Here is a 27,838-nt window from a genome sequence, read left to right on the forward strand (position 1 = left end):
CCAACCTAGACAGCATATTAAAAAGCAGAGACATTACTGTGTCAACAAAGGTTTGTCTAGTCAAGGCTATGGTTTTTCCAGTGGTCATGTATGGATGTGAGAGCTGGACGGTGAAGAAAGCTGAGCACCGAAGAACTGATGCTTTTGAACTGTGGTGTTGGAGAAGACTCTTGAGAGTCCCTTGGACTGCAAGGAGATCCAACCAGTCCATCCTAAAGGAGATCAGTCCTGGGTGTTCACTGGAAGGACTGATGCTGAAGCTGAAACTCCAATACTTTGGCCACCTGATGTGAAGAGCTGACTCATTTGAAAAGACCCTGATGCTGGGAAAGATTGAGAGCAGGAGGAGAAGGGGACGACAGAGGATGAGATGGTTGGATGGCATCACCGACTCAATGGACATGGGTCTGGGTAAACTCCAGGAGTTGGGGATGAATTAGGGAGGCCTGGCGTGCTGCGGTTCACAGAGTCAGAAAGAGTCAGACACGACTGAGCGACAGAACTGAACTGACAGATCCTATGAAGGTTCACGATCTCTCTGATGGGATGAGCCCCAGGTGACAAAGTCGATGGGGTTAAACTGCTGGCGAAGCCCCAGAGGCTGCTCATCCAGGTGGCTTCTTGCCATCAGAGAGCTGGATACAGGGGCACAGAGAAGAAAGAGATCCTGGAACTATCTGGACTCCCATCCCTATTAGCTTGGATCTGCCCTTTCCTGGACCATAAGAGCTTACGGAGCATGGATTCTATGAGAGGCAGTTGCTACATACACTCAACCAGACATAGAGAACCAGCCTCAGACCCCTGACAGCGGGATCCAACTGGGGTCTGATCATATTACTATACAAGGTAGGACAGAGAAATGAGATGACAGAGGTATGCAAAGGTCCCCTGGCTCAAAGAACAGCTTTCCTGGGGTAACACAAACTAGGGTGCACCATCAATTACACCGAAGACAGAGCCTGAGCTCTGGGGCCCGCCAGCCCACGGCTGAATCCCTCCCGCACTAGGCACATGGCCTTGGGCAAACCGCGTAGTTTCACTGCCTCAGTTTCCTTTGCAGAAAATGGGGCCAGAAGCAACCACACCTCACAGAGTGGCAGCGAGGAGGAAACAAGATTACATCTGTAAAGGAGAGGCAAGGTATTCGGTGCATGGAAAGTATTCAGCAAGCGGAAGCCATCACTGCTGTTTTGCTGGAACTGTTGATGGGCGACAGGGTCAGCCCGCATGTCTAACCAGCCCACATCCTAACAATAAGAGTACCTGGAACTGAAGCCAGAGAAGGTCTGCCGGTCACCAGGTATGTGCCCGGTAGATAATCTGAGGATTATCCCGAATCCTCAGAGGTCAAAGTGGGGTCTGATCATATTGCTACACAGGTTTGGACAGAGAAACGTGGGCTAGTTGTGGGAGGAATTCAAACTGACCACCGGTGTCTCCACTGAAAGCAGAAAACACACAAGCTCTGAGAGATTGAGTGACCTGTCCAATGTCACAAGGATAACAAGTTGCCAGGCCAGGATTTACACTCACCTCCTCCTGACACCCAAACCTGATCACCACCTGTCCGCCCACCTCCCAGGCCTCAGTCTGCAGCAGCCCCCCCAGCCCCCCAGCCCCAGCTCCCCCTGAGCCTCGGAGGCCAGCCGCTGACACACGCGGCCACAGCCCGGGGCGGCAGTGAGCGGAGCCCAGACCCGTCACAGAGAGAGGCACCTACTTGTCCGGTACTGGATGCCCAGCACTCCCAGACAGGCCACCACTGCCGCCGCCAGAAGCGCCACCAGCACCACCAGCCGCCTCTCCACCGGGGTCCTGGCGGCCCAGCATCTCTGGCCGTTCCGGGGGCCTCGGAAGTTCACCTGCAGGGCGGGAGGCAGGCGGAACGGGGAGGACGTGAGCCCGGGGCCCTCGCTGCCCAGGAGGAGGGGGCTGCGCAGCAGGTCCTGGCCCCGGGGAGACATCAGGGCCGCCCTCCTGTCTCAGGGGTGGTCTGGTTCCCACGGAACCCGTCCTAATCCGGGAGAGGAGCGGCCACGCTGCTCAGCAGCTCGCAGTCAAGCAGCTCAGGCCAGCCGCGCCTGTGTTTTCTGTGTCACCCGATCTGGGTTTAGGAGGGGAAAAAAAAAAAGATTGGGTTTTTCCCTGTTTCTCCAGTAAGGAGTTCAAAAAAGAACAGGATGTTTGCATGCGCAGGCATCCAGGGCGCATCCGGCTGGGCTCTGAGGGGGACACAACCCCCAGCCTGACGACCGCAGCGCAGATGGGGGCACGGGCAGCTTGGGCCGCCGACGCCGGCTCGGCCCCACGAGGACTGCACGCCCGGTTTCTTTTTACAAATGAGGAAACCGCAACCCGGAGGGGTGAGCCCCTTGCCTCTGCTCACACGGCTAGATGGGTCGAGCTCGGATCTGGGTCCAAAGGTATGGATCCCAGAGCCCACCCACGGGTCAGAGCATCGAGTCCTGGGAGACGTCAGGGGGGATGCAAAGGGGAAAAGGCTCCATCTCAGCAGGTCCTCAGAGGGAGGAAAAAACGTTCTCGGCCTAACTCACAGTCAGCTAAACAGGAAAGGAGGCACAATGAGAGGAAGGGGAGGGTGTGACAGGGCCTTCCAAGCTGAGGAGGGACCCACCAGCCTACAGCGCTGAGCCCAGGGCCCGGCCTTCACACCCGAAGCCTGCTGGGGGCTCCTCTCCGTTCGATGAGGTGCTTCCTGCCGAAGCCGGGGCCGCGGGACAGGAAGGGAACCCTGAAGGTGGGGTTCAGTTCAGTGACATTGTGGCCACGTGTCAACAGTCGAGCACCAACTCAGGGCCACTCGCTTTCAGCTCTCACCGCCCAGCAGAAAGACAGATACAGAAACATATTGGGCTGGGCAGGGGTTCAGTCAGGGAAGGCTTCCTGGAGGTGGGGGCCCCCTGGGCTGGGTCTTAAAAGAATAAGTAGCAGCTGACCAGGTGAAAGGGGAGGGGAAGGGAGAAGGAGAGGGGCAAGGCCTGGATGCTCAGGGGTGCTATAAGCCGGGTTACAGGTGGGGGACTTCTTCCCAGGGCTGGAACGATGGGATTAGATTCACCCTTTGGAAAAGTCAAGGTGGAAGGAGAAGCAAGGCTCAAGGGGAACGGGCATGGAGGCAGGGAGGCCCACAGCCTGCCAGGGGAGATGGGGAGACCCAGCCTCTGACCTGAGAGTGGCCCCCAACTTCTGAGAGGACGGCTGCCACTGGGGGCCACGGCACAGCCTTCAGGGAGCCTGACACCGACGCCTGGGGACCCTGAGGGCAGTCACCTAAGCGAAGGGCATCGAGCAGCCTCATGGTCATCGCTGGCTATTTTCTGAACAGGAAATGTCTGGGGACTGCTGCACTGGTGAAAGGGGAAGACAAGGACTCCTTGTGGGGACGCAAAAAAAGATGATGGATCCTAAAACCGAGAAAAGGAACTTGAGGCTTGGTGAGAATTGCGTGGAGGTCCAGGAGGCTGGGACACGAAAGCGGGTACAGGGAGGGACACCGCCTCCCGAAAGCCCCGAAGTGTGAGTCGCTCAGTCGTGTCCGACTCTTTACAACCCCGTGAACTGTGGCCCGCCAGGCTCCTCTGTCCATGGGATTCTCCAGGAAAGATACTGGAGTGGGTTGCCATGTCCTTCTCCAGGGGATCTTCCGAACCTAGGGATCAAACCCGGGTCTCTTGAATTACAGGAAGATTCTTTACCACCTGATCCACCAGGGAGCTCCCCTGAAGAACCTTTTTAAAACGGTGAGACATGAAGATTCTGACCACGCTCCTGGTGCAGACATAGCCTGGGATGATGCTGACATGCTCACAGCCTCGGTGTCTATGAAGCACTTTCTCAGAGGTAGCAATTCCTTCACCCAGTTCACTGGGGGCGCTGGGATCCAGAGGGGCCCTCAAAGGGTCTGAAGCAGACGCTGCCTTGTCTGGGGATGCTGACATTGGTTCTCACTCTTTCCGGGCCATGGAACTGAGCTCCCCTTCTGTCTCCCCTGCTGGGCCTCTCAGTGACCCCATCCATTATCAAGGCTCAGCTCAAGGGGAGAGGGGTGGAAAGCTAAGCGATGGCTAACCTTGGTTGAAGAGGCACCAGAGCCCTGGGAAGCCAGGGAGCACAGCTGTCGGGGCTGGGGAAGCAGGAAACTGTCTTTTTTTTGGCTGCACAGCTCAGCATGTGGAATCCTAGCTCCCTGACCAGAGACTGGTCCTGCACCCCCCGTTTTGGGACGGTTGACCACCAGGGGAGTGCTGAACCACCAGGGCAATCCAGGAAACTTTTTTTTTTTTTTTTAATATTTTTTAATTGAAGGATAACTGCTTTACAGAATTTTGTTGTTTTCTGCCAAAGGGAGGGGACATATGGATACCTATGGCTGATTCATGTTGACATTTGGCAGGAAACTCGCAAGGTGCGGGGAATCTGAGGAAGTGAAGGGAGAGAAAGAAGAAATAGAAGGAAGAGGACGAAAGGACAAAGGGAAGGAGGGCAAAAGCAGCCGTCACGGCAGCTGGTGCTTGAGGGCCTTCTGGGCGCCCGTGTTAATTCTATTCTGTTGCTGGATGATGCTATTCCATCTTCCCAGCACCCCCAAGAGTAGTGTGAGTATTGGCTCCAGAAGAAACACAGGAAGCAGGGGGCAGAGAGGGTGACAAGAAAACCCACATCTCCCCTGAGCCCACAGCATCAGCCCCGTGGCCGCGCTGCCCACCAGGAGCAGCGAGCCTCGCCTCGCCTGTTTAACATCAAACAGACAGATGGCGTTCACTGCAAAACGCAAACAGAATTAAGTCCAAATTAAATTAAACATTCATAATTCCAGGGAGAAAGGGCACATGGAATTTGAAGGCAGAGTTTTTAGCCTTTGTATGGTTGTTTGCTGGATTTAACCACCAGGCAGAAGGGCCTCTTGGCTTCTGGACAAGCCTTGCCTCTGAGGGCCGAAGTCCAGATGCAGTCTCCCACGGCAGGAGAAGTCACCAGCAGACTGTGCCGGGGTCAAGAGGCCACTCCAGGACAGGCTGTCCAATTCCCGGGTGCCGTGCCCGGGGCTGGGGCTGGGGCTGGGGCTGTTTGGCTCAGTGAGTCCCTTCCGCGCCCTGCCTCCTTCAGAGCCCGCCTTTGGGAAATGACGGCATGTGGATCGTGAGAGAGGGGCTTGCAGAAACGTGGAGGGTCGGAGGGTTAGTGACGGGCAGCCCACTTGGTCTCCAGAGAGGTAACTGGGCGCAGCAGCAGCCAAGGAGTGGAGCTTACCCTGGAAGGTGGGGTCACAATCATCGTGAATGCTCAGCTCACTGGCCGGCTTAGCATCCTAGGGGTTGGTCCGGGGAGGCAGGGAGAGCATGAGATAGAAAGGAAAGGATGCCTGGAAAGAAAGGTAGAGAGGAAGACCAAGCAGGAAACAGAGGTGGAGAAAGAGAGAGAGCAACGGTTGAGCCATCCAGCCCAGAAGTTCCCAGGGTTGCCACAGCCAAGGGAACAAAGCCCTGCTGAGGGATCAATATTCGGTTACAGAAGTGAGCGCCTGGCTCAGCGAGGCTCCCAGCAAGAACGGGTTCTACGGGCGAGGACAGGCCACCACACCTGGGGCCCAGGAGACAAGCCAGCAGCAGAAGGGGTGGGGAGCCCGGCTTTCGGAGGAAGCAGGGGGTCCGCAGGGAAGGCAGTTGTTTCCTGAGACACCGCCTGGTCCACCAGCGACCTGAGCTGAGCGGAGCGGCCAACAGGAGTCAGTCTGGCCAAAGGGTTGGCAGGGAGCCCACCCCCTGCAGCCCAGACCACCCCGGGGAGGGCTGGCAGGGAGACGGGGCCGCCTGCCTCCGAGTCAGCCCCTCGGAACAGACAGACCGTGACAGCCTGGCGCTGCGTGATATCCTGTGTTAGGCTGGGGAAGTTTCTTCCAAGACAGTTTCTACATGGCAGGCTTCTGGCTAAGGCCACTGGGGCCAGGCCAGGCTGAAACTATGAAGCCCTCCCGTCCTCTCCACTTCCTCCCAGAGCCCTACCAGCCCCTCAGCTCCACGGCCTGACTCTCCCAATGACTGAGAGCAGCTTGAATCAGTACCTGCTCGGGGGGAGCGGACTCCTTGCATCTCAACAGGAATCCAAGTCTAGTATTTAGAAGATGCACCTTCCAGCTGTCAATGGCACAGGAGAAAGGGCATGAACCTGAGAAGTCAAAGGTCAACCCTGGCTTTATCAAGATCGCGAGTGTGTCCCTGGGCAGCCTCTGGACCTCAGTCACCTATTTATATATATATATATATTTTTTTATGCAGACTGGGGGATCTTAGTTCCCCATGCAGGGGTCGAACTTGTGCCCCCCCCCTGCATTGAAAGTGTGGAATCTTAACTGCTGGACCACCAGCGAAGTCCCAGTCACCTATTTTTAAAATGAGGAAGCTAGATGAGGTGTAAGGTCTGACCAGTTCGGATCCTAAAGCAACCCTAAGGTCAAGAGTAAAAAGATCAAACAGACAGATGGAGTTGAAAGAGTCTGCTGGAAAGCAGAGAGATCTTTTCAAAGTACTTAATGGGACTGTCTCTGCAATTGCCGACAAAAGACAGCTCTGTGCATGAAGGGAAGGGGTGTGGGGGGGATTAGAGAAAACCACCACCAAGAATTAAGTATCTTGGCTTTCCTTTTTCTTGAAAAGTAAATTTGACTTTTAGGGGTAACTGGATGAGCTTCAAAGGTTTTGGTAAATAGTTGTGGCCTTCTGTGGGAGGTCTCCCTGGTGGCTCAGTGGTAAAGAATCTGCCTGCAGGGCAGCAGACCTGGGTTCGATCCCAGGGTTGGGAAGATCCCCTGGAGGAGGGCACGGCAACCCACTCAGTACTCCTGAGAATTCCCTGGAGAGAAGCCTGGTGAACTACAGTCCATGGGGTCGCACAGGGCTGGACACGACTGAAGTGGCCAAGCCGCAGCAGCAGTGGCCTTCTGCTCCCAGTTTGGGCTCAGTCGTGTCCGACTCTTTGCGACCCCGTGGGCTGTAGCCCTCCAGACTCCTCTGTCCATGGGATTCTCCAGGCAAGAGTGGGTAGCCATTTCGTACTCCAGAGGATCTTCCCCACCCGGGGCTCGAACCTGTTTCCTGTGTTTCCTCATTGGAAGGAGGATTCTTTACCACCTGGGAAGCCCCAGCTGCAGGTATGACTTAAGTTATTTCCCTCTGAGCCACTGAAACGGTGTGTGGCATGTACCTGGAGGGACAGAGACCAGGCAGCCAGTCTGAGCCAAACAGAGGCAAAGCTATTATGTTTAGGGCATCACTGAGATATCACGCCGGGTGAGTTTTTATAATAATCCCAACCAAATACATTTTCTGTGCATTACACTAAGTGCTTTCACTTGGATTGTCTCATTTCAATCTCTGCAACATCTCTGAGAAGTGGATTATTATCAACCCCATCTTGTAAAAAAAAAAAAAAAAAACCTGGTTAACTGAGTAGCTTTCAGGTCTCAGAGCCCATGAGAGGCAAAGTTGGGGCTCCATGTCAGAGCTGGGGCTTTAAACTCTGCACTCAGTCCACACTGATGAATTTTAGTTGACGGCAAAAATATGAGATCAAGGAAAAGAAAAATCCTTTCAGGTGAGGTACAAGTAGAAATTTGCTCCAGCTAAATACAACACTCTGTCAGCATGTTCAGGCAAAAGGTGGCAAGTTTGGCTGAAAGATGCAAGTTGTCATTTACTAGTGTTGGTATTGACAACTCGGGAGTTTCAGGAACAACGGGCTTCAAAATCTTGAAAAATCAAGTAGCTGATTTTTATAGCTGCCTGTCAAGAGATGGAGATTTGGTGGGTGGAGGAGGGGGGTTGGATCCATTTTAAAAAGCCTAAAATTGAGGGAACAGTTGAGTTTCTAGGAATTACTCATAGAAAATTATTCAAAAGGTTAGAAGCTGGTCACCCACAGTGTTACAGATACTGGGTCTATTGTCCAATTGTAGCAGATTGAGTAAATGTATTTTTATATATTGGTACCATAAAGTATTATCATATTTAATGGCAGTATGTTTTGGAAGTGTTGTTTTATTTTTTTGGCTGTACTACAAGGCTTGCAGGATGTTAGTTCCCAGGCCAGGGATCGAACCCCAGCCCTCAGCAGTGAGAGCATCAAGTCCTAACCACTGAGCCATCAAGGAACTCCTTGGAAGTATTTTTAAAACTGAGGTACAGCTGATGTTTCCGAAGTTTCTAACAACACAGAAAAATGCTTATGATGTGGCATTAAATGAAAAAAGTAGGACAAAATGTTATGGATGCAGAGTGAGCTCAATTATATTAAAAAATACATACAAGCAAATGTGAAAAATGAGAAGTAGTTATTTCTGAGTGGTGGGGTTACTGTCTCTTTGTAAATTTTTTTTATACTTGACTCTTTTTTTTCACAAATTAGTATGCAAAATTGTTATACTGGAAAAAACTTCCTGTGATTAAAGACATAAAACTCATAGAAAACTCTGTAAGATGAAATGAAAAGGTTCTCCACTCTTACAAGAACAATCGTTAGCTAGTCTGCTTTGGGGAAGTTGTGGAGGCTCAAGGAAAGCCAGGCTGGGTACCTACAGAAATGCCTCCTAATCCTTAGGGCAAGCATTTGGGCTTTTTCTGTAGTGAAAGTGGACGATATACCCGGTTGGGTGGCTTGGTGTCGGGGCATCAACACTACATTCCAACCACATGAGCGCTCTGTGACCACAGGAATGTCCCTAACCTCTCTGAGACTCAGCTTTGTCAAGTGTGACACAGTCACAAGAGCCCTTAGCTCACGATCACAAACAGCAATCCTGGCAGGCCCTGAAACATGCACCACGGTCATTTTCTCTTAACTCCCACTGTGCAGATGCAGGAAGAGAAGCTTAGATCGCCCAGGATCACAGGTGGTGTCACATTCACACCTGGGCCCCCCACATCTCAGAGACCTGGGTGCCTCCCCTCTGCCAGGCGGCCTCAGGCTGACGAATGTGCTTTGTGGCCTGAAAAGGTCTATACCCATGCGGGCTGCCGTTATGATGATAACAACACAGCACATTACTTTGTTGTGAATTCTGAAATGCTTTTGTGCTGATATTTTTAGAACCTTCTGTGAAAGATGAGACTGAAAAAGACGGCTGATTAGATGCTGTTTTGATTCAGGAAGGCAAAAGCGCCTGCCACAGGAATCTAATTTCCTGCTGGATTTAGCCTCTTCAGAAGGGTCCACGGGGAAGTGGCTCTAGACAGACCAGGTTTGATTTCTTACTCCTGGATTTCTAGCTCCAGTGCACCTAAGGCAAGTTGTCTCCCCTTTCAGAGCCTCAGTTTCCTCGTCTGTAAGGGGGAGCAGTAAAGACAACAACTCACGGGCTGCTCCTGAAGGTTGAGTGGGACCGTGTAGGTTACAGAGTCCTGTTGCAGTGTGTGCAGACCACCCAGAGTCGGGTTGGGACCTCCCCGGGGTCTACTGAACGAATATCAATCAGTGCTGTTTCCCTTACTAGTATCATGATCCCAGCTTCTGAGAGGTGTGCCCGAGTAGGACTGGGCCTGGCAGCCTAAGTTTCCACACAACCTACGCTTTCCCTCTGGGGGCGTATCAGTTGGTATCAGTTCCTGCAGCAGCCCCAAGACCCTCCTCTATGCCTCCCCGGGTCGACCTGGCAGAAGTCCTCCTAGGCTGAGCGGCTCACCGGGCCTTCTGCAAGCCGGTTCTTCAGGTGTCAGCTCACAGGGCCCCCCTGGGCATCCTCTGGTATTTCCAAATTCCTCAGGTCCACCTGTTTCAGTTCACGCCCAACCGGGGCTGAGGTCCTGGTCTGGAAGCCCCAGCTCATCCCTCCGGGGTGGGGGGGGGGGGGGGGGAGAGCAGAAAGCAGCCGCATTGAGTGTTGTTGGTGGGCACATTTGAACCCCAGGGGGGCAGCGCCTGGTGGGGGAGGGCCTGGGCCTCCCGAGTACAGGCTGGAAGGGGCAGAGAGCCGAGGAGCGGAGGCTGGGCTCCCACGCCAGGATGCAGGGTTTGGGGAAGAAGAGGAAGAACGTGGGGTAATGTCTGCCAGACAGGGTGACCAACCACTCCCCGTCTGCCCAGGACTGACAGGATTCCGGGACATTGCATGCGACAACTCAGAAGGTTTTAGGCTCTGCCTAAAACTCTGGGCAAGTCTCAGCACTCAGGGACCGTTCTCTTCCCGTGAAGAGAGAACTGGACCAGCTCACCCCTCGAGGGTGCTTCTTCTGCTCGGCCACATGGTCTGTAACCCAGCAGCAGGTGGTCGGGAGGGGTTGGGGACGCGTGGAAGTGGGGAGGGGAGGCCTGTTGGGGAGCCCAGCGCCTCAGGGGTACTGCTAACCCAGAAAAGGCTTTTTTTAAACCCACGGAGCCCGAGGGCTGGCGGGCTGGCACGGGTCCCCCACCCCCGCCCCCCGGTGGCTGACAGGCTGGGGGCGCCTACCTGCAGGTGGTTGGGGTACACGTCGCCCTCGGAGAGTGCGTCCACCAGGTCCTCCTCGTCCAGCGTGGCCCGCTTGTAGGTCGACATCTGCAAAGTCAAGTGCAGCACCGACTCTCTTAGCGCCTCCATGGCTCCCACGCCCGAATGGGGAGAACAGGGAAGCGGCCACCCGCCGCCTGCGCTGCCGCCGCCGCGCCCCGCCCCGGCCGGGACACCGGGACCGGCCCACGGCCAGGCCCGCGCCGGGGGAGGCCGAGGGGGGTCCCGCCTCCCTTCGCCACCCCCCGCCCCTTCCCCGATTATGCAACCCTGCGCCTTACCCCCAGCGCCGACAGCGCCGCGGCCACCGGCCGCGGCGGCCACAGGCTCCGCATGGTGCACCCCACGACGCCCGCTCCCCGCCGCCGCGCGCCCGCGGCTCTGGCCCGGGAGGGCCGGCCGTGGGGCTGGGCCCGGCCTCGCACCACCTTCGAGGGCGGAGCCTGGTCCGCGCGGCTCCGGCTCCCTCCCCGGCCGCGCCGGGAGACCGCCCCCCAGAGTCCCCAGGGAGACGAAGCCTTCTCCCCCTTCCCAGAGGTCGGGGAGTGGGGTGGGGGTCGGGGAGAGGCCCCTCCCGCTTGCAGGCAGGAAGGGGCTCGCGGCCACCCTTCCTTCTAAGAAACATGAAGTCCCCCATCTATAAGCCGTGGTGGCAGATGCCAAAAGCCAGGTATTAGGAAAGGGCCCCTAGTTTGGCCACAAAGGTCAAGAGAGAAGTTTTTCTCGCCATTGTCCTTTAGCTGCGCCAAGAGCAGCCTCTCCCATGGGAGCGAGAAAGATTGGGGGAAAACACACACACACAGGGGAATAAAAAAGGCATGTGCACCCCCCCCCCATTTCCCCCTTCCTTTCGTTCAGGGGTCTTTAAGCCAGAGTTCACGATGATCTCAGAAAATTCCAGAGCACTCTCCTTAGAATGAAAAATGTTCTGTGCGTGCTGGAGGGAAGCCCATGCTTGGCTCCAGGCTCCAAGGTGTGATCTTACCCTCAAAACAGGAACTCTGGGGCCAGCCGACAGCCAAGAAGAGGCCCGTTCCCTCCACCTTCCCTCAGAGGTGGGCACTGGGCGCTCTCCCTGCCCCTCAAGGCCCCAGCAAAGCCTACTCGGCAGTTTCCCAAAGGACCCTCCCTGTCCGGTGAGACCTGGAACCCCCCTGCATTCATACATTTTCCTCAGCTTTCCAAAGCAGGCTCCGGGTCCCTCCCACAGCTGACGGCACAGATGCCTGAAGGGACAGGCACAGAGGCTGAGTGGCACCCGGGGCGCCACGGTGACAGACCCCGAGGTCTCCTGGCCTCACCTCCTGCCCTCTTCCAGCCTGCTCCGCAGCCAGAGCCCAGCCTTCAGCAGGAAGCTCAGATCCTGCTACCCTGGCTCCCAATTCTGCGGGGACAGTCCCCTTGCCGGTCCTCCGTGGCCCCTGCCCACCCTGCCCCTTGTCCCACCTCGCTGCTGACTCAGGCCCCAGCTTCTCCTGCCCTCCCTCTGTTCTCAGACTCTCCAAGTGTCTCCTGCCCTCGAGATCTTTATAGCACTGTTCCCTCTGTGTGGAACATGTCTCTGCGCCCCACCATGCAGATTTCTGTTGCAGATAGAGGTCAGCATAAACATCACACCCTCAAATGTCCCAGCCACCCGGAGCAGAACCCAAATTATCGATCATGGCAACCTGTTTTGCTGCAGTCTGTTACTTATTTATGCTGGTTTTTAACGTCTGTCTCCTTCCCCCTCACCAAAATTGTGAGCTTTATCAGAACTGGGACCTTGTCTGACACAGAATCCCCATCAGCTGCCACAGCACAGGCGCTCCAAACACTGTTAAAATGAACGCAAGAACAAGTAAAGAAGTGAAAATTACTCTGGGGAAGGGCCTTGAAAATGCATCTCATTTTGCAATACCCAAGGACAAGGGGAACATGTCTGAGGACCTTGGGGGAGGCAGGGTCCGTGGGAAGAGTTTTCATTCTGGTGTCTTCTGCTCCACTCCCACTGGGGGCAGGACTTCCCATCACTCACCGGAGAAACAGAAAGGGCCACCGGGCTGTTTTAATTTCACCCTGGGTTTTTTTGGAAACCAGTTAGACTAAGTAACAGGTGCTAACTGCCCCAGGAAAAAGACCCTTGAGAAAGAAATTCAAGTCACCAAACACCTCCCATGCCTGGCACGGCAGGCAGCTACTGTTTCCTGGGCGCTTAGTGGGACGAGGTATTTGTCGGTTCTTTTACACTCATCATCTCACTGAAGCCTCTCACTGTTCACGCTGAAGGAGGTATCATCAGTCTGTCTTACAGAACCTGAAACCGAGGTTTGGGGAAGTAACTGGCCCAGGTGCAGTGAAGCAATGGCATCTCCTCCTTCCGTCTCAGCTCAGAGATCAGTCCTTCTGGAAAGCTCTCCTGCCCAGCCTTCTCTGGCCCCAGGCAGCCTCAGGCCCCCTGCGCTGTGTCTTCTGCCTTCCCCCACCCTCCCCACATCCCAGGTTTCCTTCTACTGACGCACACAGCACCTTAACTAGGAGAACCTTGATGGGAGGACTGGGTCCTGCGAGGCCCTATGCCCCCAAAGGCCTAGAGTGGGGCTGGAGCTTCCACCGGCATCTGAGGGAAAGTAAGAGGCGAGGGAGGAGGCTGGCAGCCCATCCCAGGGGCCGAGGCCGGCCTGTCCATGCAGGGATGACCGGGAAGCTCACCTACCTCCGGAGCAGAAATCTGAGGAGAGCTGTTTATTTTTCAGCACACAAAAGATGAGGGGGCCTTCTAGAAATGCCGCCTGCCCTGGGGCCGGGGAGTGAAACTGAAGCCACCTCGGACGTGGGAATGGCTTAGCCGTCTCCATCCGTGGGGAGCACCGTGGGCCCCAGTCAGCAGCTGGCATTCCAACAAGGGGGGTGGTGGGGTGGCTGGGTGAGGGGAGCCCTGTCTCTTACCTGCCCGGTTCTGGGTGGGGCCCTCCGCTCACTGTCTTGTTGGATCCCCACACCCACCACAGCCCTGGCCTCAGCAGGTATCACTTCCCTTTCACGAAGATGTGGGAGGGGGCCAGGCACACCAACCAACGCTGAGCCGCTGGGCCCCAGGCATCCGTATCCTTCCTGACCCCGGGAAGCCCGGTGCGGTGGGATCTCCACCTCCCCCTTCCACTTGGCAGAGGAGACTGAGCATGGGGAGGCGGCAGCACCCTCTTCCCGCTCCCGCCGGTCCCCTCCCTGGCTAGAGAGTCAGAGAACCCGGATGGGAGTCCTGGCTGCCTCAGCCCACCACACCGCCTGCAGAGAAGCCCAGACGCTCAGCTCCTGCGCGGCAGAGCAGGACCTGGACCGTGGGGCCTCCTGGCCTCCTGCTCTGTGCAGAAGGGGAGCGCTGCTCCAGGCGGGGATGGCCTGGCCTTCAGGGGCAGTGAGTGGCAGGCTGGCCAGGGCTGTTCTCCCTGACAGCCTCGTCTGTGGTCATGAGGACACCCACAGCCAGGGAGCTTTAGGAAAGGGACGAACAACGGCAGCTTTCTGGGGAGATGCTACCCTGATCTGCACGCTCCTCTCCTGGCCCCGCTGAGCCGTGGATGAGAAGTGAGGGCCTGGAGTTCGTGAGAAGCACTGGGCGGAGACCAGGAGCGGAGCAGTGGGAACCACGGTCCCCAGATCCATCAAGGACATGGTGACGAAAGACAGACAGATGGAGGCTGTGATGGTGCCCGGCTCTGGAAACCCCACCCTGTGGAAATCAAAGGCCTGGGCTGAAACAGAAACGAGAAGTGTTATAAACGCTCATGTGTTTCTGATGACAGAGGCTCTGGGCTCAGTGGCACGGGGGGTGATCCCACCAGGTCATCTTTCCTAATCATGTGAGTCACCCTGATGGCTTTTGTGTTGGTTTGCCCAAAGGAGGGGGATCTTCCAAGAAACTGAGAACTTGTCAGAGGCAAAAAAAAAAAGAGCAGCTGTGGGTGAAATTCGTAGGCTTGGGACTCCCTGACCACAGCCCACAAGTCGTTTTCACATTCTGTTTCCAAGTCTCAGCTTCTCAGAGATGCTGCCCTGTGTGGCCAGAGCCCCCATCAGTTCTTGCCTTTTATGCCAGTAACTAGCTGGGATCTGTTGAATTCTTATGTCTATGTGTGCTCAGTTGTGTCTGACTCTATGCAAGCCCAGGGACTGTAGGCCTCCAGGCTCCTCTGTCCGTGGAATTTTCCAGGCAAGAATACTGGAGTGGGGAGCCATTCCCTTCTCCAGGGGACCTTCCCGACCCAGGGATGCAACCTGTGTTTCCTGTGTCTCCTGCAGTTGGCATCCCTGGTGGTTCAGAGGGTAAAGAATCCACCTGCAATACGGGACACCTGGGCTCCATCCCTCCTGGGTTGGGAAGATCCTCTGGAGAACGGAAAGGCTACCCACAACAGCATTCTGGCCTGGAGAATTCCACGGGCAGAGGAGCCTGGCAGGCCATCCAGTCCATCGGGTCACGAAGAGTCGGACGTGACTGAGCGACTTTCACTTCACTTCCTGCATTGGTAGGTGGGCTCTTCACAGCTGGCGCCACCTGGGAAGCCCACCTAACACACTCATACTTCCTGCTGCTGCTGCTAAGTCGCTTCAGCCGTGTCCGACTCTGTGCGACCCCACAGACGGCAGCCCACCGGGCTCCTCTGTCCCTGGGGTTCTCCAGGCAAGAATACTGGAGTGGGTTGCCATTTCCTGCTCCGTGTTTTATGTTAGTTAAATACTTATGTTTAACAAGGACAATAATAGAGTGAGGAAAAGCTCAAGTTCCAAGCTTCAGTTCAGAGCCTCACTACGCCGTGTCCCCACTGCGTGAGCCTGGACAAGTGACTCAGCCTCTCCACCTTGGCAGTCTCATCTGTAAAATGGGGTGATAACAATAACAGCTCCCTCATAGGGCTGTCGTGACGCTTAGTCAATATGAAGCATTTAGGGACTTCCCTGGTCATCCAGTGGTTAAGAATCCGCCTGCCAATGCAGGGGGCACGGCTCCGATCCCTGGTCTGGGAAGATTCCACATGCTGTGCAGCAGCTAATCTGTGTACTACAGCTGCTGAAGCCTGCATCCCTAGAGCCCACCTGCCTCTATGAGAGAAGCCAATGCAATAAGGCCTGCGTACCTCAAAGAAGAGTGGCCCCTGCTTGCTGCAACTAAAGAAAGCCCGTGCCTAGCAACAGAGACCCAGTGCAGCCCAAAATAAAAACTTTTAAAGACCTAAAACTTAAAAATAAAGTGCTCAGAACAGTGCTGGGCACCCGGCATATTCCCACCAAGTGTTCTCTGTTACTATTTGTATCATCACTACTTATAAGACATGGGGCTCAGAAGCCTCCAATTGATCCCCACTGCCTAAAAACAAAATCCAAACTCCTTAGCTTGACATGCAAGGACTCCCCTGAACCGGCCCAAACCCGCCTCCCCAGACTCACCCTGCACACACCTCGCAGGTGTATGGCCGTCACCCTGACCCCTGAGCTATCCCTGTGGGCGCTGACCCCCCAAAAGGAGTTCGCTGAGTCCATGATGTCCGTCAGGCCCCAGGGTGTGAGCTGAGGGGATAGCACTTGCTCCCAACCCTCAAGGAACCTATGACTGCCACCCTCTCTCCCAAGTCCCCCCCTTGGGACTCCCCTGGTGGTCCAGTGGCTAAGACTCTGCACTCCCAATGCAGGGGGCCTGGGTTTGATGCTTGGTCAGATGCTTAGATCCCATGTGCCACAACTAAGACCCGATGCTGCCAAAGTAACACAAAAGACTATGCTGTCTCCACCACAGCTACTGATCTCCATGTCTAGCCTACCTCTTCCTCCAGGAAGTCCCCCCTCCTCTCCAGTCAGAGGGGATTATACCCGCCCCTCTGGTGTACCCCAAGCACAGCACCTGCATTTCATTCAGGCGTTTGTCCAGGTGTCTTCATCACAGGGATAGACCTGGGGGATGGGCAACAATTACGCTATTTCCCTCCATCCCTGGTATCCAGCACAGAACCTAGTATATAGATAACCAGTTAATTTGTATCCAAGATTTTCACTCAGGTAAAGGCATCTGTGACTTCAGTGAAGAAGAAACAGGGTTGAGTTGCTTGATGACAAGTAAAATTCAAATAGGACAACTTTAGGCAAGGAACATATAGTAAAAATATAGCCATGACTCCTGAAGATGACACCAGGTAACACCTACTGCTACTGTTATCTGATCTATAACATTGTTCAGTGTCTTTTACATGAGAAATTTCCATGTGCTTAATTTCTTTCTTGTTTTAAATATTTATTCATTTGGCTGTGCCAGGCCTTTGTTGCAGCCCTGGAGATCTTTAGTCTTAACAGCACCACGTAGGATCTTTAGTGGCAGCAAATGAGAACCATCAGCTGCAGCATGTGGGGTCTAGTTCCTTGACCAGGGACCAAACCAAGGCTCCCTGCATTGGGAGTACAGAGTCTCAGCCACTGGACCCGTTGGGAAGTCCCTCCATGTGATTAAGTCCTTTTTAAATTTACCACAACGTTCCCGGAGGAGTGAACCGCTTCTTAGCTCTTTGATAAGAAGAATTACAGGAATTAGCTGAGGGAGCTCACAGCCAAACCAAGCACTTTTCTGGCCTTTATGTTCGGCTTTGTCCTTGTCCACATTTTCTGCTCTATTTTCTCTGCTCCTGATTTTTCATTTCTTCTGTGTATCATTTGATTGAATGTGTTTCAGTTACAACCCATCATGAATCTTTTTTGGAATAAAGTGAGTTTGAAACAACCTGCATCATGAAACATTCCTGCCCTAACTGGACTCTCCTGGGACTGCAGCATCAATGTATTTTTTCAACAGCAGGAATGAAGCAGGAAAGACAGACCTGGGCCCAAACCCAGGTTCCCTGGATCATGTGACCATATCATTTTCCTCCTAAGGCCTCAGCTTCCTCATCTATAAAATGGTTCAGTGTAGAGATTTTTTTTTAATCTATTTATTTGGCTGCACTGGTCTTAGTTGCAGCATATGAACTCTTTGTTGTGGCATGTGGGATCTAGTTCCCCAACCAGGGATTGAATCCTGGCTCCCTGCGTTGGGAGTGTGGAGTCTTAGCCACTGGACCACCAGGGGAGTCCCTGAAAAGATGTAATGAGCTGAAACGAACTGCCTGGCACCGAGCATCCCATCCCCAAGTGACCTGGCACTTGGGGGGAAACACTGCAGTCTGATGAGACGCTTTTGTTTATTCTCCTTCCTCAGCTTTTCCATTTGCTTCTGCACCCGTCCAGGTTTTCTGACCTTGGCCTTAGCTCAGTTCACGTTTGTTGTGCATCTCACTCTGCTGCCCTAATCAAGGCAAAAACAACCATTTTCCTGGGTAATCAAGGCTAATGTCCGCAAGGATAACTCCAATTACTGAAGGATAGGATGTACTCCTGACATGATGGAATGCAAATGGTACTTTACCTCTGTGCTTTCCTCCCCAAAGCAACAGCCACAGCCAAGATGAACTTAAGGAGACATAGCAACTAAACATAATGGGGTATGCTTGGTGGGGGGCTTCCCTGGTAGTTCAGCTGGTAAAGAATGAGCCTGCAATGCAGGAGACCCCGGTCAGATTCCTGGGTCGGGAAGATCCCCTGGAGAAGGGATAGGCTACCCACTCCAGTATTCTTGCGTGGAGAATCCCCATGGACAGAGCTGCCTGGCGGGCTACAGTCCATGGGGTTGCAAATAGTTGGACACAACTGAGTGACTGAGCACCGTACATGCTCGGTGGGATCCCAGAACAGAAAAAGGACCTTAGGCAGAAACTTACAGACAACTGTGGGAATTCCCTGGCAGTCAGGTGGTTACGACTTGGTGCTTCCAATGCTGTGACCCAGGGTTCAATCAATCCCTAGGGGCACTAAGATCCCAGAAGCCATGTGACGTGGCAAAAAAAAAAAATTGAAAAAAAAAAAAAGACAAATTAAGGGACTTCCTTGGTGGACCAGTAGTTGAGACTCCATGCATCCTGTGCAGGGGGCTTGGGTTTATTCCATCTCTGGTCCAGGAACTAGGATCCCGCAAAGCGCGGTCAAAAAAAAAAAAAAAGAAGGCATAAAAGACTTTAGTTGGTAACAATGTATCAATGTTAGTTCATTAATTGACAAATGTACCATGTCATATATAAATAATAGGAGAACCGAGTGTGGAGTATAAAGAAACCCTCTTCAATCTTCCCAATGATGCTATATGTCTAAAATGGTTCTAAAATAAAATGTTTATTTAAAAAAAATAACTAGCTGCCCCCTAAACAAGAAAACAAAGTTGTTGACACCACCACAAGCCCAGCACCGCCCGATTCTCAAGGCTCCTTTATACCTTGGTCTCATTTGTGTTTCGCGATACGTCACCCTGTGGAACAAAGCCATTTCATGGATGAAGAGACTGAGGACAGGGGAAGGAAGCCGCCTGCCCTTGGGGCAGAGCTGGGACTCCAACCCAGATCTCCTGACCCTCAGAGATCCTCTTCCTCCTTCCCCGTGCCACCCTGGGGCCTGGCTCTCCAGGTGGACTCCTTTTGGAGACAACAGGCTGCCGTGGGAAATAGAGGAACCCAACCGGGGCTGGGGTGGGGGAGAGAGACGGCACGTGGGGCCGGGTGGGGCCGGAGGCCTGAGCGTGGAGAAGGGGAAGGTGGGCAGGGCCGAGGGGGCAGTCAGGAGCTCGAGGAGGCCTAAGGGGAGGAAGACCGGAAGGTCAAGAGCACAGAGCTTCCACGGGAGGTCAAGGCTGCTCACCGCCTCCAGGGGGAAGGCTGCAGCCCTGCCAGTCCATGAGTCAGTCACCCCAGGCTGGGACCAGAGTCCCAGGCCGGGCTCCCCCTCACACGCTGGCAGTCGGAGACCGGCCCACACATGCAGGGAGCTGGAAAACACTTGCCCACTTGGCCTGGTGTTGACTCACCTGCCCAGGGGCCCCGGGAGGCATTGAGAGCCTTCAGCGGACTGTACCCCAGTGCCTGCCGGGGCGGCCAGCCCACACCCAACCCGGCTTGGCCGGCAGCCTCTTCTTGACTCCTCGACACAGGCCCCTACCATCCTCCTGACTGTTCAGCCCCCGCGAGGCTCCTACCTCACCTCTCCCCACCCCACCTGCCTGCCTCCATCTCTGCCCCTCTGTCCAGGCCCACTTGGTTCCGCCCCTCCTCTGCCCAGAAGCCTTCCCTGGTTTAGAGCCCCTCACCCTCCCGAGTCTACCACCTCCCAGCTGGCCCCAGAACTGTTTAAACTAACTGATATGATCCAGTCACTCTCCTCCTTCTCACGAAGCTTCCCCGGAACTGGTAGGAGAAAGCGTGAGTCTTGGTGGGGCTCCCAACCTCCGCCCACCTCTCAGTCTGCTCCCGGATCCTCTCCAGCCTCCCACTGATGCCTGAACCTCAGTAAAATATGAATAGTCAGGCCCCTAAACACACTGTTGCTTTCTCTTCGAGGCCTTGGCATATCCATTGTCTCCTGTCTCGGAGGCTTTTCCTCTCCTCCTTCCCCTGTCTAACCCCTCAGCTCAGATGCATCTTCCTACAGGCAGCCTTCTTGGACTTTACTGTGATCCCTGAAGGCAGCTACACAGGCTTCTAGCATCTCACCCCAATAGAGTGACCAGCAGCCAACTGCAGCTGTGTGACCTTGACAGAGCTTTCTATACTTTTGTTTTCTCTCCTATCAAATGATTGTGATATCTGCTTCATAGGGTCTTTATGCGTGCCTGCTAAGTTACTTCAGTCATGTCCAACTCTTTGTGACCCTTTGGACTGTAGCCCACCAGGCTTCTCTGTCCATGGGAGTTCCCAAGCAAAATACCAGAGTGGGTAGCCATTCCCTTCTCCAGGGGATCTTCCAGAACTAGGGATCAAACCTAGGTCTCCCGCACTGCAGGCAGATTCTTTACCGTTTGAACCTCCAGGGAAGTCCCAGGGTCTTTATATGCATTAAATAAGATGCCTAAAGCCCAGTGCCTCACAGAGAAGTAAAGCTCAGGTGATGTTACTGTGTGGGCAGTGGGTTCAGAAAGGGCTGGCTCTTCACACTGAAGATGATGGAAGATGGGAAGGGGAGGACTGGGGAGGACCCATGGCATGCCAGGCACCGTGCTGTAACTTGACATTACACAGTGTAATTTAACTTTAACTCCCAATTACACAGTGCAAAACAACTGGAGTACAAGAAGGGTCAGTGACTTGCCCCAGAGTCACACAGCTGGTACCTAACAAAGCCCGGGCTACAGCCCAGATGTGTCTATTTGCAAAGCCCGTGGTTTTGCCATTATGATAAATACGAAGGCAGCGCCAACCTGCTGTGTCCTTTCCACTTCGGGCACCGCCTCTCAGTCAGGTCAAAGGGGCTGAGTTGTCCACTTTTTAAAGAAAACTTTTTGGCTGTACAGTGCAGCATGTGGGATCTTAGTTCCCTGATCAGGGATCAAACCCGCATGCCCTGCATTTGAAGCGCAGAGTCTTAACCACAGGACCACCAGGGAAGTCCCAGGGGCCGAGTTGCCTGCTGTTATCACCAAGCCATCAGGGGTATTGAGGCTGACCAGACACTTGGAGCAGGCCCTAAGCTGTGCGGGATAAGCAGGCTGGGAAGACCAACTGCGCCTCAGCGTTTGCTGATCTAATCACATAAAACCTAGGACAAAGTTAATCTGTCTCACTTAATGACATTTATAATGGGGATGACTGCGCTGCCTAATTAGGCTCAAGCAGGAAGCGGTTCCTGGAAATGGTTGTAATTAGTATCTGTGTTACACAGGTGGGCGGGAGAGGACTGGGGAGAAGGCAGGGAGGAGGCGGGCGGGGCAGGAAGCTTTGGGGATCCCTCGGATCTCTGAACTGAGGGTGACAAGGGCCCTCGGTTTGCGCCAGGCCCTGGGCAGACTTACTCATGTGGATGATCCTATTTAGATTTCATGATAAGTTCCATGCTGTGGGCCCTATCTCTCCTTTTCCAGGGAGAGGGAACAGGCTCAGAGAGGTCTGTTAACAGGGGCAAAGTCACACAGCCAGCACAGAACACAGTCAGGCTCCATACAGGCCTGCTCGTCTCCATATCCAGTCCAGAGACTGGACCGTGGCAGGTAACCAGGGCGTGGGCTGGGAGGCAGAAAATCTATATCCTGGACCCATTTCTGACACTGCCTCACCCTGGGCCTCGGCAAGCGGTTTCCCCTCTCCAAGGCAAAGAGAGGTATGCCTGTCAGGCTGGGAGTGGCTGAAAGTGTGAACTTGGGAGGTAGGCCCTTAACCATCTGAGCCTCAGTGGAGACAACTATTGTCCTCAGGGTTGTAAGGGTTAAGTAAGTTAAGAAACTTGGAACATGCCTGAATCTTATCATCATTTATGGGAAAAGCACATGCTTTGGAGTCACTTTTTCCATCTGTAAAATGAGGAAGTAATTGCTGGATTTAAACAGTGGTTTGAAAGCATATGTATTTTTAACCCTGTAGAGTCCTTTATTTACTACTGTTATTTTTAGTTAACACACCCAATTTTATTCTAATATTTTCAAAAAGTATAATTGACCAAACGCTGTTATTACTAGTTCCTACAATATAATGATTTGCTATTTCTGTACGTTGCAAAATGATCACCACAATGTCTAGTTAACATCAGTCACTGTGCAAAATGATCACAATATTATTGACTATTCCTCATGTTATACACTTCATTCCCAAGACTCATTTGTCACTGCAAGTTTGTACTATTAATCACCCTCACCTGTTTCACTCATTTTCCCCTACTTGCCTCGCCTCTGGCAACCACCTGTTTGCTCTCTGTATCTATGACTCAGTTTCTTTTTGATACATTTATTCATTTTTTAAAATGTAAGTAAAATCACACTATATTTGTCTTTCTCTATCTGACTTATTTTACTGAGCATAATACCCTCTAGGTCTATTCATATTGTCACAAATGGCAAGATTTCATTTTTAAGTAATATCCCATTGTACATATACATATATATACACATATGCATATATATGTGCCACATCTTCTTTATCCATCCAACTATTAATGGGTACTTAGGTTGCTTCCATATCTTGATTATTCTAAATAATGCTGCAATGAATGTTGAAGTGCATATATCTTTTCAAGTTAGTGTTTTTGTTTTCTTCAGAAAACTATCCAGGAGTGGATAACATGGTACTTCTATTTTTAATTTTTTGAGGAACCTTCATGCTATTTTTCATAGAGGCTACACCAATTTATATTCCCACTAACAGCACACAAAGGTTCCCTTTTCTCCACATCCTTGCCAACATTTATTTGTTGCATTTTTTTTTTTTTTTTAGTTCTACCAGTTTATTGCTACCAACCCATCTCCCTCCACCCTCGTGCACACATGCTCAGTCATGTAACCCCATGGACTGCAGCCCGCCAGGCTCCTCTGTCCATGGACTTTTCCAGGCAAGAATACTGGAGTGGGTTGCCATTTCCTTCTCCATGTTGCATTTTTTATAAAAGTCATTCTGACAAGTATAAAGTGATATCTTACTGTGGTTTTGATTTGCATTTCTTTGATGATTAGTGATGTTGGGCGTTCTTTTCATGTGTCAGTTGACCAGCTGTATGTCTTTGGAAAAATGACCATTCAGGTCCTCTGCCCATTTTTTAACCCAGCTGTTTGCTTTTTTAATGTTGAGTTGTATGAGTTCTTTATATATATTGGTATTAACTTATCAGATATATCATATGCAAATATTTTCTTCCATTCAGTATGCTGCCTTTTCATTTTACTGGTAGTTTCACTGACCATGCAAAAGCTTTTCACTTGATGTGTTCCCAGTTGTTTATTTATTTTTGTTTCCCATGCCTGAGGAGACAGATACAAAGAATACTCCTAAAAAAATGTCAAAGGGCATACTACCTATGTTTTCTTCTAGGAGTTTTATAGTTTCAGGTCTTACATTTAAATCTTTAATACATTTTGAGTTTATTTTTTGTATACAGTGTGAGAAAGTAGTCCAGTTTGATTCTTTTCCAAGTCCAGTTTTCCAATACTGTTTATTGAAGAGGCTGTCTTTTCCCCATTGTGTATTCTTGCCTCCTTTGTTATAGATTAATTGACCATGTAAGTGTGGGCTCTTCTTTCTGGACTCTCAATTCTGTTCCATTGATCAGTGTGTCTGTATTTGCATCAGTATCATAGTTTTGGGAGAAGGCAATGGCAACCCACTCCAGTACTCCTGCCTGGAAAAGCCCATGGAAGGCAGCAGTCCATGGGGTCACTAGGAGACAGACAGGACTGAGCGACTTCACTTTCATGCATTGGAGAAGGAAATGGCAACCCACTCCAGTGTTCTTGCCTGGAGAATCCCAGGGATGGGGGAGCCTGGTGGGCTGCCGTCTATGGGGTCGCACAGAGTTGGACACGACTGAAGTGACTTAGCAGCAGCAGCATATTGTTTTGATTACTGTAGCTTTGTTAATAGTTTGAAGTCAGAGAGGATGACATCTTTAGTTTTGTGCTTTTCTCCCCCAAGATTATTTTGACTATTTGGGAGTCTTTTGTATTTCAAGACAAATTTTAGAATTACCTAGTTCTGTGAAAATGTCACTGGTATTTGGATAGGGATTTCATTGAACCTGTATATTGCTTTGAGTGGTGTGATCATTTTAACAACAGTAATTCTTCCAGTGCATAAGCATGGTGTATCTTTCCATTTTTGGTGTCTTCTTCAATTTATTTCATCAGTGTCTTACGGTTTTTAGTGTACAGGTCTTTTACTACTTTGGTTAAATTTATTCGTAGGCATTTTACTTTTGGATGCAATTGTAAACAGGACTGTTTTCTTAATTTATTTTTCTGATAATTCATTGTTACTGCACAGAAACACAATAGATTACTTAATATTAATTTTGTATCATACAACTTTACTAAATTCATTTATTAGTTTTAATAGTTTTTTTTTTTTAATGAAATCTTCAGGATTTTCTATATATGGTGTTATGTCATCTGCAAACAGTGATAGCATTATTTCTTTCTTTCCAGTTTAGATTCCTTTTCTTTTTCTTGTCTGATTGCTGTGGCTAGGACTCCCAATGCTATGTTGAATAAAAGTGGTAAGAGTGGGCATTTGGTATTGTTCCTGATCTTAGAGGAAATGCTTTCAGATTTTCACCATTGAGTATGATGTTAGCAGTGGGCTTGTCATATGTCTTTTATTATACTGAGATATAGTCCCTCTGTACTCACTTTGTTGAGACTTTTTTCTTTTTTATCATAAATGGATGTTGAATTCTGTCAAAAATTTTTTATGCTCCTGGAGAATCCCATGGACAGAGGGGCCTGGTGGACTGCCGTCGATGGAGTCGCACAGAGTCGGACACGACTGAAGTGACTTAGCAGCAGCAGCATTGAGATTATCATATGATTTTTATTCTTCAATTGGTTAATTTGATGCATAACATTGAGTGATTTGCAAATATTGAACCGCCCTTGTATTCCTGGATAAATCCCACTTAATCATGGTATATGATCCTTTTAATGCATTGTTGGATTCAATTTGCTACTTTGCTCAGGATTTTTTTGGGAAGGGAGCGGTACTGGTCTTTCTCGCTGTGTGGGCTCTTGTCTAGTGAGCAGGGGCTACTCTCTAGTTGCATCTAATCTACTGTTGACTCCTTCTAGCTCATTTTTAATTCTGGTTATTGTATTGTTCCACTTTAAAAGCAAAGGAGAAAGGGAAATGTATACCCAAATGAATGCATACTTTCAGAGAATAGCAAGAAGAGATCAGAAGGCCTTATTAAATGAACAGTGAAAGAAGTAGAGGAAAACAATAGAATGGAAAAGACTAGAGCTCTCTTCAAGAAAATTGGAGATATCAAGGGAATATTTCATGAAAGGATGTGCATGATAAAAGACCCAAATGGCAAGAACCTAAAAGAAGTAGAAAGATTAAGAAGAGGTGACAAAAATATACAGATGAACTACACAAAAAAGGTCTTAATGACCCAGATAACCATGATGGTGTGGTCACTCACCTAGAGCCAGACATCCGGAGTATGAAGTCAAGTGGGCCTTAGAAAACATTACTACAAACTAATGGAGGTGATGAAATTCCAGCTGGGCTATTTAAAATCCTGAAAGATGATGCTGTTTTTGTGCTGCACTCAACATGTCGGCAAATCTGGAAAACTCAGCAGTGGCCAGAGGACTGGAAAAAGTCAGTTTTCATTCCAATCCCAAAGAAGGGTAATGCCAAAGAATGCACAAACTACTGTACAAGTATTAGTATTAGTGTTTCACATACTAGTAAGATTATGCTCAAGTATTAGTATTAGTGTTTCACATACTAGTAAGGTTATGCTCAATATCCTTCAAGTTAAGCTTTAGCAGTACTGAACCAAGAACTTCCAGATGTACAAGCTGGGTTTAGAAAAGGCAGAGGAACCAGAGATCAAATTGCCACCATTCACTGGATTATAGAGGAAGCAAGGGAATTACAGAAAAACACCTACTTCTGCTTCATTGACCACACTAAAGCCTTTGATTGTGTGGGTCACAACAAACTGGAAAATTCATAAAGAGATGGGAATACCAGGCCACCTTACCTGTCTCTGAGAAATCTGTAAGCATGTCAAGAAGTAACAATTAGAACCTTACATGGAACAGCTGACTAGTTCAAAACTGGGAAAGGAGTACATCAAGGCTGTATACAGTCACCCTGTCACTCACATGCAGAGTACATCATGTGAAATGCCAGACTGGATGAAGCACAAGCTGGAGTCAAGGCTGCTGGGAGAAATATCAATAACCTCAGACATGCAGATACCACTCTAATGGCAGAAGGTGAAGAGGAACTAAAGAGTCTCTTGATGAGGTTTCATGAGAGCGAAAAAGCTGGCTTAAAACTCAACATTCAAAAAACTAAGACCGTGGCGTCCAGTCCCATCATTTCATGGCAAATAGAAGGAGAAAAAGTGGAAGCAGTGACAAATTTAATTTTCTTGGGCTCCAAAATCACTGTGGACAGTGACTGCAGCCATGAAATTAAAAGACGCTTGGTCCTTGGAAGGAAAGCTATGATAAACCCAGATAGCACATTAAAAAGCAGAGACATTACTTTGCCAACAAAAGTCCATATAGTCAAAGCTACGGCTTTTCCAGTAGTCATGTATGGATGTGAGAGTTGGACCATAAAGAAGACTGAGTGCCGAAGAATTAATGCTTTTGAAATGTGGTGCTGGAGGACTCTTGAGAACACTTGGGCTGCAAGGAGATCAAAATCAGTCAATCCTAAAAGAAATCAATCCTGAATATTCATTGGAAGGACTGATGCTGGAACCGAAGCTCCACTACTTTGGCCACCTGATACAAAGAGCTGACTCACTGGAAAAAACCCTGATGTGGGAAAAGATGGAAGGCAAAAGGAGAATAGGGTGGCAGATGATGAGATGGTTGGATGGCATCACCAGCTCAATGGACATGAATCTGAGCAAACTCCAAGAGATAGTGAAGGACAGGGAAGCCTGGTGTGCTGCAGTCCATGGGGTCACAGAGAGTTGGACACAACTTACTAACTGAACAACAATTGTATTGTTCAGCTATTCAATTTCCCTTTCTATTTTCTAATTCTTTCTTAAACTTCTGTGTTCATCCATTCTCCCATATTTATTGAACATGTTTATGACCATTTCCTTAAATTTTTTATTGGATAGATTGCCTATCTCCATTTCATTTAGGTCTTCCTCTGGGGTCTTACCTTGTTCCTTTGTTTGGAACATATACCTCTGTTGCCTTGTTTCGCCTAATTTCTGTTTTTATTTCCATGTATTAGGTAGGTTGATTACATTTCCCAGTCTTTGAAAAAGTGGCCTGTCATGGGAGACGTCCTGTAAGTCAACAGAACACTTCCCACTAGTCACCAGGGCCATATGGGGACCCCTGTGTGGGCTCCGCGAGCCCTTCGGCGTGGTAGAGCCAGTTACTGCGGGCACGCTGGCAGGTGGGGGCCCAGTTGGCTGCCAGGGCTCCCGGCCTGCTGGTGCGTGGGCCTGGGTCCTGCCGAGCCATTTGTTTTTTGAAAACGTAACACTGCAACCCAAAATACAAAACAGAGCTGAGTGGAGCTGCCACTCACGCAATCGGTAACCCTACATCCTGACCCTGGGTCTGCTTTCCTCAGGGGTTCTGAGGACCGGAATGTGAAAATCTTTCATCTCTGTTTCTCTCTGAGAGCTAGTGGCTCTAAAGCTCTGATATCAAAGTGATACGGATGCAGGAAACGGGTCTGGGGCTGGGATGGTGCTTGCCCAGTGAGGGTGGGTCCATGGTGGTGGTGGGCCAGGCTGGACCACAGCAATGGTGAGCTCACTGGGGCCTGC

The 27,838-nt window shown here is 51.1% G+C and overlaps 1 protein-coding gene across 2 annotated transcripts in view; it reads right to left on the reverse strand.

The window, feature by feature from the left end:
• Positions 1–27,838, reverse strand: part of ECE1 (endothelin converting enzyme 1) — a 129,335-nt gene that overhangs the window by 58,796 nt on the left and 42,701 nt on the right. The window contains exons 1-3 of one of the 2 annotated variants that reach the window (XM_020874609.2): positions 10,783–10,889; positions 10,463–10,549; positions 1,724–1,865 (exon numbers count right to left, since the gene is read on the reverse strand). In XM_020874609.2, the coding sequence (XP_020730268.1) occupies positions 1,724–1,865; positions 10,463–10,549; positions 10,783–10,836 (283 nt within the window). In that variant the 5' untranslated portion in view covers positions 10,837–10,889. Of the gene's footprint in view, positions 1–1,723; positions 1,866–10,462; positions 10,550–10,782; positions 10,890–27,838 lie in introns of those variants that run through there. The other variant, XM_070458871.1, reaches the window with a different exon arrangement.

This window comes from Odocoileus virginianus, chromosome 30 (assembly GCF_023699985.2).
Source record: "Odocoileus virginianus isolate 20LAN1187 ecotype Illinois chromosome 30, Ovbor_1.2, whole genome shotgun sequence".
Taxonomy (NCBI): Eukaryota; Metazoa; Chordata; class Mammalia; order Artiodactyla; family Cervidae; genus Odocoileus; species Odocoileus virginianus.